Source organism: Haliotis cracherodii, unplaced genomic scaffold (genome assembly GCF_022045235.1).
Source record: "Haliotis cracherodii isolate W230 unplaced genomic scaffold, xgHalCrac1.p SCAF_8, whole genome shotgun sequence".
Taxonomy (NCBI): Eukaryota; Metazoa; Mollusca; class Gastropoda; order Lepetellida; family Haliotidae; genus Haliotis; species Haliotis cracherodii.
In genome coordinates this window covers 18733487-18746049 of record NW_027266341.1, presented here as the reverse complement: position 1 = coordinate 18746049, position 12563 = coordinate 18733487, and the positions used below count along the sequence as shown (strand labels likewise).

General features: G+C 42.7%; 1 protein-coding gene across 1 annotated transcript in view; it reads left to right on the top strand.

The window, feature by feature from the left end:
* Nucleotides 1-12563, top strand: part of LOC139449887 (uncharacterized) — a 131776-nt gene that overhangs the window by 99306 nt on the left and 19907 nt on the right. The window contains exons 10-11 of the mRNA XM_071231462.1: nt 4169-4364; nt 7433-7497. Of these exons, the coding sequence (XP_071087563.1) occupies nt 4169-4364; nt 7433-7497 (261 nt within the window). The remainder of the gene's footprint in view (nt 1-4168; nt 4365-7432; nt 7498-12563) is intronic.

The window sequence follows — 12563 nt, the reverse complement described above, 5'->3', positions numbered from 1 at the left end:
CACGTTACAGACCCACCACCACGTTACTGGCCCGTCACGTTACAGGCCCACCACCACGTTACAGACCCACCACCACGTTACAGGCCCATCACGTTACAGGCCCACCACCACGTTACAGGCCCATCACGTTACAGGCCCACCACCTCGTTACAGGCCAATCACGTTAAAGGCCAAACCACGTTACAGACCTCCACCACGTTACAGGCCAACCACCACGTTACAGGCGCATCACGTTACAGACCCACCACCACGTTACAGGCCCATCACGTTACAGGCCCACCACCACGTTACAGACCCACCACCACGTTACAGATGCTGCAATCAGTACACCACTACGGCTAGGGTAGGACAATGTTACAGACCTCCACCACGTTACAGACGCTGCCATCAGTACACCACTACGGCTAGGGTAGGACAATGTTACAGACCTCCACCACGTTACAGACGCTGCAATCAGTACACCACTACGGCTATGGTAGGACAATGTTACAGACCTCCACCACGTTACAGACGCTGCAATCAGTACACCACTACGGCTAGGGTAGGACAATGTTACAGACCTCCACCACGTTACAGAAGCTGCAATCAGTACACCACTACGGCTAGGGTAGGACAATGTTACAGACCTCCACCACGTTACAGAAGCTGCAATCAGTACACCACTACGGCTAGGGTAGGACAATGTTACAGACCTCCACCACGTTACAGACGCTGCAATCAGTACACCACTACGGCTATGGTAGGACAATGTTACAGACCTCCACCACGTTACAGACGCTGCAATCAGTACACCACTACGGCTAGGGTAGGACAGTGTTACGGTATAAGAGGCAGCCTTCAGTGTAGAGTCTGGGAGGCCAGTCTATCGATCAGCCTATAAACTGTAATGGAAACTAGTTGAAAGAGTGAGTATATATCACGTCCGCAAGGAAGTTATTATCTTTCATCCTTCTTATCATATAAATGGAAATCAGTAAGAAATAACGAAACGTTACTATATTGTTAAAATAAACTTGTCAATTATCAAACTCGTAAAACAGCTGACGTGTCAATCATCCAACTTTCTCCGTTCTCTTTTCTCCCGCTCATACCTCAGTCAGCCACCCACTGAAATATTGCCAATCAGTTAACCCTACCGCCCCAATATACAAACTTCAACGATTGATCACTTACATCAGTTCTCTTACTGATTTGATTCTAAACTATTGACTACAACCAGCCTATGAAACCTCGTCACAGGTCACGCCCCAAGTGTTGTCAAGATTGATAACGTCTAGGATGGCTTCCTTGCGATGTTTCATACACTTAGGCGGAGTTTCTCTTCCTCTCGTTCTAAACGTCATTTCGCCGTTATTCGATTTTATATTATTTGATGTCGTGACCTGATACACAATTGACAGTGACTAGACAATCCTTTAAACTGGTTCTATGTGTTATCGACGATTCTCCGAAGTCCGGCAGTCTTACTGATGAGACAATGTATGTTCTGATTTATTTGCAACGATGTTGGGAGAGAGAACATATAAACCACCGTGCCTGTACGCTAGCTAGGTAGTTACCGTGACGAGTATCAGCCTTTTACGGCGTAATTTCCTTGGTGTTTAACGTATACCGTTGTGGCAGTTTGTGTGCAGGTGACGTAGAGTGAAGAGGTTGAGCGGAAGGGATATATGTAATCTGCACTGTACCCATGCTAGTTCTCTGCTTCAGACATGTGTCTCGTGTTCACAACCATGGGAGACAGTAACTGTTCAGGCGATGTCTGATACGAACCCTTTTTTTGCTCACCGGAATTGACATTTGAAAGTTTGGAATATATTAGTTTAAATTTATCAAAAAGGAGGCTTAATTTCATCTTTTGCAAGTTCTTGAGTGGGTTAGGGGTTTGGTTTGAACAGTATTCCGGTTATATCACGGCATGTCGGCTTGATGTGGAAGGAAAGCCCGAAGTGATGCGTGTTTCAGACGTTTACCATTTGGGCGAAACCACGGGTACGGCTATGGTGCTGACAAACATAGAAACATCTTGGATTCGAACTCTCGATCGTAGGTGTTTGGGACCCCTAAGGGACGATACTGATGACGAATATGAGCGCCTTAACGACAAGGGTCCCCATGAACGCTGCAGGTTCTTGAACAACATCGAGTACAACTATATGATTCCAACTTGTTTTACATTTTCGTATGCAACACAGTCTAATAATGAAATATAATATTTTGTTAGTAGTATCAAATAAGCCATTCCGTGGACTGGAAACGTCCGACAGAGGTGGGGCATGCTCTTTATCAAAATAAGTCAAACATACACCATACCAGAAAGTGTGAGCATTTGTATTTCGGTATCGCGAGATTAAATGTAAGGAATCAAAATTATATATGTTGCGAACCGTTTGATCACATGTCATTAATTAATAATAGTTTAAGATGTAATTTCTCTTATTGCACGCTGTGCAGAGTTTCGTCCCTTGGGCAAGTCAGAAACATATGATTGTAGGTTTGAATCCCAGTTCGCCCCGATTATGTTTCTAGGTTTGTCAGTACTATACCCATGCTCGTGGATTTAACCGAAGTGAAAAACGCCTGAGACCTGCATCACTTCGGGCTTTCCTCCCACACCAAGCTGACATACTGTGGTATGACTGGAGCACTGTTTGAAGCGGTGTGAAACACTTGCCGCAGGAACATTAGCAATCGCGTATGAATACAATGCCACGAGCAGGGTGAACCGCCCTATTTAAGATAAGATACATGATTCTGCAGCCATGTGTGTTGACGGAAACACATACACCAGGAAAACCTCCATCTAAAAATATTGACAACATGAGGCAATGGGTATTGAACGAGTTGGCAGCTCACAGAAAGTAGTTCCGAATTGGCATATTTATCGGATCGTCGTAGCAAGTTTATCGCATCGTGATAACACGACGGTACAATTTGTCTCTGTGTGTTCTCGAAGCACCTGTTCAGGAAGCTTTAACGTTAACAATGCTGGGTAACGCATATCACTGTGATCAGTGTCACTCAAATCTACCCCATCGTACTTCCTTCTTGATCACTGTAATAACCAATTACTACGTTCCCTCTGCGCACTCAATCTGGAGAAATAATTAGATGGTAAGATTAAAAGTACATGCTAGTAAATTCAATTACGCCGATGATGAAGGCTCATTGCCTTACGAAGACAATATAAAAATACATGTCATATAAATCATAAACAGTCAATATTAATTATTAAATGTTTAAATATATGTCTTGACATGAGCTAATGCAATACTATTTTACCTGACATCGTAGGGGATCTCGGGAAATCATAACTCGATAATAACATGCGCTGTGTCAAGGCTGCGGTAACCGGGAAGCTCTAATGGTTTATTACCGTCAAAATATACTCGTATCTCTTTCCATCTTACGCACATTCTGTTTCTTTCTCTGCTCCCCGTCTCCCACTCCTACATCAGAAATTCATCTTCATCCTCTGTTAAATCAATCCGACGAACTGTATGTCTTCACTTTGTTATCTTTCTTCCTATTTATAACAGCAGTCTTTCAGCCCATGGCATGCCGTTTTTCTTAATATTGAAGAATAACATTGAACAGAAGTTACATATCATGCCCATGCTTGCCGTAAAAGGCGACTATGCTTGTCGCAAGAGGAGACTAACGGGATCGGGTGGTCAGGCTCGCTGACTTGGTTGATGCATTTCATCGTATCCCAATTGCGTGGATCGATGTTCATGATGTCAATCACTTGATTGTCTGGTCCAGACTCGATTATTTACAGACCGTCGTCATATAGCTGGAATATTGCTGAGTACGGCGTTAAACAACAAACAAACAAAATATATCATGCAGTTTATAGACATGACAATTAGTTGTCATGGAGTAATTAGACATGACATTTAGTAGCATGTTGCCATGGGGTTTATTGACATCATGACCTTTGGTATCACGTTGTCGTGGATTAGTGAGTTTGTGTAAACTCCGCTTCCAACAGTATGTCCGTCATATCAGGGCGTGTTAGCTTGGTCTGGGAGGAAAGCAAGACATGTGAATTAATATCATTATGACATGGAGTATGTGGACATGGTGTTTCGTGTGTGGATGTATGTATGTGTTCTGCACAATATCACTGTGTTCTCAAGCATGGATTATACACTTTCCTTCCCAGAGGGCCAACCACGTCAGAAGTGTCGGTTCGACCCCAAGCTGCACGGAGACTGGATGCTGTACGACAGAGACAGGAACGAGGAAATCTCCATTAACCACAACAAGGCCTCATTCTCCAAGTTTGGCAGGTTCTCGTGCCGGGAGACGGGATCTGACGAGAACCAATACAAGACAGTGTCCGAGTTCACCAATGGCTGGTAGGTCAAAATCATAGACTAGTTCACCAATGGCTGGTAGGTCAATATCATAGACTAGTTCACCAATAGCCGGTAGGTCAATATCATAGACTAGTTCACCAATGGTTGGTAGGTCAATATCATAGACTAGTTCACCAATGGCTGGTAGGTCAATATCATAGACTAGTTTACCAATGGCAGGTAGGTCAATATCATAGACTAGTTCACGGATGGCTGGTAGGTCAATATCATAGACTAGTTCACCAATAGCTGGTAGGTCAATATCATAGACTACTCAAAAACAGGAAGTACCACCCGATTCTTTCTTAGTGCCATAGTCAATCTGTCATGCCATGGGTGAAGATAGTCCTTAGCGTAGATGGTATTTCAGTTATATCATATCATGTAACCTATATGGGCATCGAGCGGGGAAGTGATGCACGTATATTTTGATGAAACTCACTATGATGTGTTTGGTACAGACAAACCAAGGATTATCATCTGGGCGAATTTTGGAATCGAACAAACGACTGTGGGAAACAATTCGTCCTCCTAAGATCAAGCAGGGTGAATTGTGTTTAGATCTCATAAAACGGTTGAGCTAACGTATTTTGTCATTGTAATCGGTTTGTATGCAGACAAGTTTGTCCAAGACTAACCAGTGATTGATAGCATGATCGCAACCAAGCGTTTGAAAACTATCAGTCATTCTGATTCACTTTGTAATGCTTTTGAGAGTCAAGGAGAGATTGAGCTTTTAATGTTCAAGATATCGATAACAACACCTAACACCATGAACATTCTGGGGATTGAAACATGTCGTAATATAAATCAATAAACTATAACGTTTTTGGATGCTGATGTAGCAACCAGTACTGACTGACAGAAGATGTTGCGTCAAATATGACTCCTCGAATATTCGAATAGGAGTATTCGTCAGACATTCGTTTAAGTCAACTGTACGACAAACATGGTTACTAATCTTTGCCGAACCAGAATATCAACAGATGAATGTCAAAGGCGCAGGTCGTAGACTTAAACATTAGGCTTCATATTATTTGTTTCTCGGGGATGAGATTTTTAATGTAATGAAGGTCGGGAGAACTAAACTAAAATGGAAACATAGCTTCGTGAGCACTGCCGGTGACCAAAACACTAATTTCCTACAACTAATCTTCAAGATAAAGTGTTCTTGAACGGATGACAAAAACACTGAACATACGATGCGGGGATTGAAATTAAAAAATATATACAAGTGATCTGCAGTTTTTTGGGAAGATCCCCTGTTAGTTTTATTAGGGGCCATACGGATCGCTGACCAGACATTTCAACATAGGTTACATAATATCATATAAAGAATTAACCCCCCTTTGGGATGGCATCTACTTTTCCCTGTGTGTTAGAAAGCCATAACAACAGGCGGTCTGAAGAACAAGGGGCATGTGCTTGACAATCAGGGCATTACGATGTTATAGCAGAGAATAATGGCCATGTTTCTATTATCATTGGTTTATTTGTTTGCATGTTATTGTGAAATTGTATATACATTAGATTCGCTAATCAGTGATGGCAGATTAAAATGGCTGACTCCGAGATAAGATGATCAGACCAATAAGTTCCACTCGCCAACGACGTATTGGCTTAATTTACTTTGGGGTATTTAGCGATGTCTATATTGCCCGTTAGGGGTCCATTTACGACATAACAGGAATATTAGACAGATTTGGCGTAATACGACTCAGTACACCATGTTTCATGGATTGGACTGGTGTTCGGAAATTGTCTGATATCGCCATGCTTTCTCCGGCATAGCATTGAGATAGATGAACACGTTAGTGCCTTTGGCTAAACAGCTGCTCGAGGTGGGGGCGAGGTGGTATAGTGGACTAACACGGCAGGCGTGAGGCGAGGTGGTATAGAAGACTAATACGGTAGAGGTGGGGCGAGGTGGTATAGAAGACTAACACGGTAGAGGTGGGTTGAGGTGGTATGGTGGACTAATACGGTAGAGGTGGGGCGAGGTGGTATAGAAGACTAATACGCTAGAGGTGGGGCGAGGTGGTATAGAAGACTAATACGCTAGAGGTGGGGCGAGGTGGTATAGTGGACTAACACGGCAGGCGTGAGGCGAGGTGGTATAGTGGACTAACACGGTAGAGGTGGGGCGAGGTTGTATAGTGGACTAACACGGCAGGCGTGAGGCGAGGTGGTATAGTGGACTAACACGGTAGAGGTGGGGCGAGGTTGTATAGTGGACTAACACGGCAGGCGTGAGGCGAGGTGGTATAGTGGACTAACACGGCAGGCGTGAGGCGAGGTGGTATAGTGGACTAACACGGCAGGCGTGAGGCGAGGTGGTATAGAAGACTAACACGGTAGAGGTGGGGCGAGGTGGTATGGTGGACTAACAATAGTGGACGTGAGGGCCTTGTGGACTAACAGGCTACACAGGGTTGGGGCAAGGTGGCACAGTGAACTACGGGGTAGAGGTGGGGCGAAGTGGTATAACGGGGTAGAGGTGGGACAAAGTGGTATAATGGACTAACGGGGGCGAAGTGGTATAACGGAGTAACGGTGAAAAGTGGGGTCAAGTGGTATAACGGGGAAGCGGTGGGGCGATGTAGTATAATGGACTAACGGGGGCGAAGTGGTATAACGGGGTAGAGGTGGGGCGAAGTGTCATAACGGGGTAGAGGTGGGGCGAAGTGGTATAATGGACTAACGGGGGCGAAGTGGTATAACGGGGTAGAGGTGGGCCGAAGTGGTATAATAGATTAACGGGGTAGAGATGGGGCGAAGTGGTATGACGGACTAACAGGGTAGAGGTGGGGCGAAGTGGTATAGTGGATTAAGGGGTAGAAGTGGGGCGAAGTGGTGTAATGGACTTATCTGGGTTTCGAACCCAAGATCAAGTTCCAGGCGCGCCTAAGGGACGCAATTCTGCACAACGAATTGCGGGGTGTTAGACGACTGGGCCATCCGTGCCCCCATGCGAAAGTAGAATGTACTTTGTATGCCAGCGTCTAAAGTAGGAGATTTGTTTTATGACCACATGTATATGATACCTAACCAGCCTCTTCTTCCCGCAGCTCTCCTCGATATACGTGCATTGAGTTTCACCGCCGGAACAACAACGTTCTGCAATACCGGATAAGTAAGTATAACATTTTCCTATACCTATCGTGGTCTGAAGCATCACATGGCTAATTGTGTAACTTGACTTCACTGTCTCCAGAGTGGCTGTCTTCTCCTCAGCTAGACAATTACTCCTTTCCTCTGTCTCTATATATACACAACACACAGAAATTAAACATCCATCGATAGACACATGAAAAAGGCTTACTTTCCCACAAGGAGCACCAACTGACGTCCGGATATCAATGGCAGTGGTGTATTAGCAGCTGAAAGGAAAGCAGTATCTACATAATCTTGGCCTGGTTCATGTCATATGAACATGTAGTGATGGTGTTCAGTGAAATCGATTATCTAATGTGGCATTGATATCGATGTTATCTACTTACTATTGTATCATGGTATTAAGTGTTAATTAATTCCCTGGAGTCAATATAAGAGATGTAAGAATGTTTAGAATCTTTAAACATATTTTTCCAATAAATGTAATAATTAAATGTTCTAAGATCTTGTGACGAGGAAGCATAGGTATTTAGATCAGCGGGTTCATTCCATACATGAAGTCGATTTTTGTTTCTGTCACCTCTCCAAAACACAATTTTGTTTTTCACATCGTTCAATACATTATATTCTACCCTCAAACAAATTATACTTTTAAAACGTCTAACATGTCTCATGATCGATTTAATAGTTATACTAACTAGTGAGTGAGTGAGTGAGTATGGTTTTACGCCGCTTTTAGCAATATTCCAGCAATATCACGGCGGGGGACACCAGAAATGGGCTTCACACATTGTACCCATGTCGGGAATCGAACCCGGGTCTTCGGCGTGACGAGCGAACGCTTTAACCACTAGGCTACCCGACCGCCCCTATACTAACTAAATGTTCAGTGAACAGACAAAAACAAAGTTGGTATCCAAATTGAATTGAAAGCGAGGCTAGTCCACGCTATAACGAAGTACCAAATACAAAATATGTAATAGATGTAATTACTGATACGGTGAAAACCTACCTTCTCTCACTTAATTCATACAGTTATATGATGACGTATACGGAGAAACATTAAATATACTGCAAATCAAAACTAAGATCAATCGGTAGGAACACCACGTTTTGGGACAGCATGTATTCCACGTGCAACGGAAGAATCCATTTCCCCTGTAGGGGAGTGCGGTGCGGTGCACGTGGAGTTCACGCCCTGTCTGTATTCACCCGTACGCCTACGAACACACCTTCCAACCCTGCTGATGTTTTTAATTGAACGACATATGCAGATCCGTGAGTTTTAGTTTTTAGTTGTGGAAATTGACAAACCCACAGTACCAGCTTGCCTTGGTAGTAAAGTATGGTAGTAGTACATCCAACATTATACCTCTCCTGTGATTACTTCCTGACAACATGGACCAGCGACAATTCATCATTTTCGTAATTTTGTAAAAAGAAATTGGTGTTAATGTAAGATCGAATATCTTTCCTGTTTTTACTTCGAAATAGAAGTAAGCGAACTAAAAAACTGAACTACTAAAATAGCTCCATCTATTATACTCTCATTCAGAGGTGACATTTTTATTGAGACCAAAATGAATTGCTTGCTTGTCTCGTTTAAACAGACACTGCTACTGGGGTAAATAACTCCGAGGAAAAACGACTTCATTCAGGGTTGAAAAATTGCCAGTGTTTCTCCCAAGTGCCCTCTCTCTGCTGACCGCAGGCTAATTGGGTCATAACTCTTGGTCTTCACTCATCAATAACGACCATCATCACCAACGTTGATAAAAAAACGAACACAATTATCTGTCACTTTTCTTTCGCTCATATTTTCTTTATTAAACACACTGGTTGGGCTAAATATTATATTTGACAAATGTCGTGTCTTCAATCGAGTGGCGCCATTGTAATTGCAAAGTTATCTCCCCTGGGGCTCACTAAACACCTTCCGCCTTGCTCTGTAATGGATGTTCCATGCTCTCGCACATTCAACCAAGGCAAGGCTATCATATTTGGCCTGACAATGCGTTAGGATATCGTTGTACAGACTAGACCGCCAACGATGGGTGTATACCATGTATTATTCATACATTACCAGCATAAGACCCATGTAAAGCACACAAGAGCTTCCCCACGATCCCTCAATAGCTGAAAACGGATCATCACGAGTAAATCAAAGCATTCGTCTTCTAAGGATGTTATCTTTACTTGGGAATACTTGAACCCGTATGATCTACAGGATTGATCTTTTTGTAACCAGGCCTGCGGTGTGCTATCTTCGAATTGCTTTGCATCTGATCCCCAGCCCTTTAAACGCCCAACAGTAAGTGTTTATCCGGTGCAAGGTGCGCATCTATGGATTAAGAAACAATATTTGGTACGCATTTGTTATTTTCGCATTTACGTCATACGTGGTAGTTGGTGTATCTGGAATGACATTCAAGACAGTAAATGGGTTGAGGTTTTACATAAGTGGTGGCTAAATGCTCTAAGCGTTGTCTGGCTATCTGGGGGTCGAGGGAAGGGTTGGGGGGTACATTAACTGTCCCTACACCAGCACAAGAAGCCGCGGACCGGTAATGCGTGGGGTCAGATCAGGACGAATCATTGATTTCTTTTTGCTGCAGTAGTTCTAATGTCACCAACGCCCATCATAACACATCAACTAAATGTCTGTTTCTACGTACTGGGGTGGCAGGATATTGGAAACATTACTTGGCGGCGGAAACATGGCGGTGACCTGAAAGGTTACTGCACATAATTAAGACTGATATTTGGTCATTATAATGAAGCTTACGCAGCATACACTTGGCCTTTGTTATCCAACACAGCCACCTGGCGCCCCTTCTTTGAAGTGAATACTACGACTGCCGTAAGTCTATGTTAAAGTATGGGAGTTACGATCATTTTAGTGCTACGACTGTCGTAAGTCTATGTTAAAGTATGGGATTTATGATCGTCTTAGCTCTACGACTGTTGTAAGTCTATGTTAAAGCACGGACCTATATAACCGTGGTTAAAGTATGGGAATAAGGATTGTCTTAGTGCTACGACTGTTGTAAGTCTATATTAAAGTATGGGCGTTATGATCGTCTTAGTACTACGACTGTTGTAAATCTGTGTTAAAGTATGGGAGTTAGGATCGTCTTAGTGCTACAACTGTCGTAAGTCTATGTTAAAGTATGGGCGTTATGATCGTCTTAGTGCTACGACTGTCGTAAGTCTATGTTAAAGTATGGGAGTTATGATCGTCTTAGCTCTACGACTGTCGTAAGTCTATATTAAAGTATGCGAATAAGGATCGTCTTGGTGCTACGACTGTTGTAAGTCTGTGTTAAAGTATGGGAGTTATGTTCGTCTTAGCTCTACGGCTGTCGTAAGTCTATAATAAAGTATGCGAATAAGGATCGTCTTGGTGCTACGACTGTTGTAAGTCTATGTTAAAGTATGGGAGTTACGATCGTCTTAACTGTACGACTGTCGTAAGTTTATGTTAAAGTTTGGGAACTATCTCTATCACCCATCCCTTCTATAAATATAAATGTGTGATCGTCTGACCGCTAAGATCGCTTTAAGGAACTGTGTCTACAGCCCAGTCCTCTAAGAGGTCGTTACACTGACTGAAATAGTAAAGTTTACTAACTCAGTTAATTTCACTGTCCACTCAGACACTAAGATGTCAGAAGACTTTACAAAACAGTTTGTATTTTTTTTACTAATTAGATTAGTTAGTGGCTTATCGCAGGTTAGTCAAACTTTCTACTCAGTCATCTTCCCGAGGCAATGGAGTTAACTGACTATCAAAGTCCAGTTACCACCCTTGCTGTTCTAGGCTGGAAATCCGGAGTTGCGGCTGGACAATGAAGTCAATGCATACTTAGTCAAATTATAATCGCTCAACGAACAAGATATCCGGTTCGTAAGCAACATGGCTTTCAACGTGCAGATGTCGATACACAGCTGTACCGCCAACTGGGCGTCGACAGATACTTTGCAAACCTTTTCATGTTTTTAGTCAAGGTACTCAAGTGATTTGATGCGCTTAAGACCCGTTTTAATGCAATAAAGGTCTTGATTATCGACCATATCATCTTGACTGGGCGCCGCAATTTTTGTTTGAAGCAAATGCAAGTGATATGAGAGATGAAATCTGGTTGGTCAAAAGGAGAGACATAGAAGGGAGATAACTCGTAATAGCCACTAGTGGCGCTACGATCGACCCTTGAAATTCCGGCTTAGTTCGTCAAGGGTGGAAAATGGACTTTTATAGTAAGTTAACGCCCTTACCTCGGGAATATGTACTCAGTTAGTAGAAATAACTATCCATCCTCCAAAGAACTACTGATTTAATCAGTGAATTCTACTTATCTCCTCACTTTAAGCTTAATAAGCATGTTATTGAGTTAATAATTTGTGAGGAGATAAGTAGAATTCAAGTTGTACTACTCTTTAATAAATTAAGGCTTGTTTCTTGGTAAGTTTGGGCTCAATGTTCAAAGTTGCGGAATACAATTAACTAAAAATCAGTAAATACAAAATGACATAGACTTTGCAGCCGAAAAATAACACATTGATTTCCAGTAACATGTTATATCTATTTGCACAATACTACAAATGTTATTGAAATATAATAAACAAATCTTGCTTTACACTGGACAACCTAACTAACCTCCCTTCTTCATCGCGTACATGCTATGACGTTGATAATTCTGTCAGTGAAATAGCATCAACAACGTTACAAAGCCAATGTACACCGTACACTCTGACTCATAATCATCACAGGGCGGTCGGGTAGCCTGGTGGTTAAAGCGTTCGCTCGTCACGCCGAAGACCCGGGTTCGATTCCCGACATGGGTACAATGTGTGAAACCCATTTCTGGTGACCCCCGCTAAAAGCGGCGTAAAACCAAACTCACTCACTCACTCACATAATCATTACAAGATATCTATATCTCTTTGAACAAGATAATAAAAAATACACATTTACACATATTGTCATAACATTGACCATGTCATAAGTAAATTTTTTTTACATATTCATAAACATATATTTGCTCTCTAAATTCCCTTCGTTCCCTTGAGGGGGCGGTCGGGTAG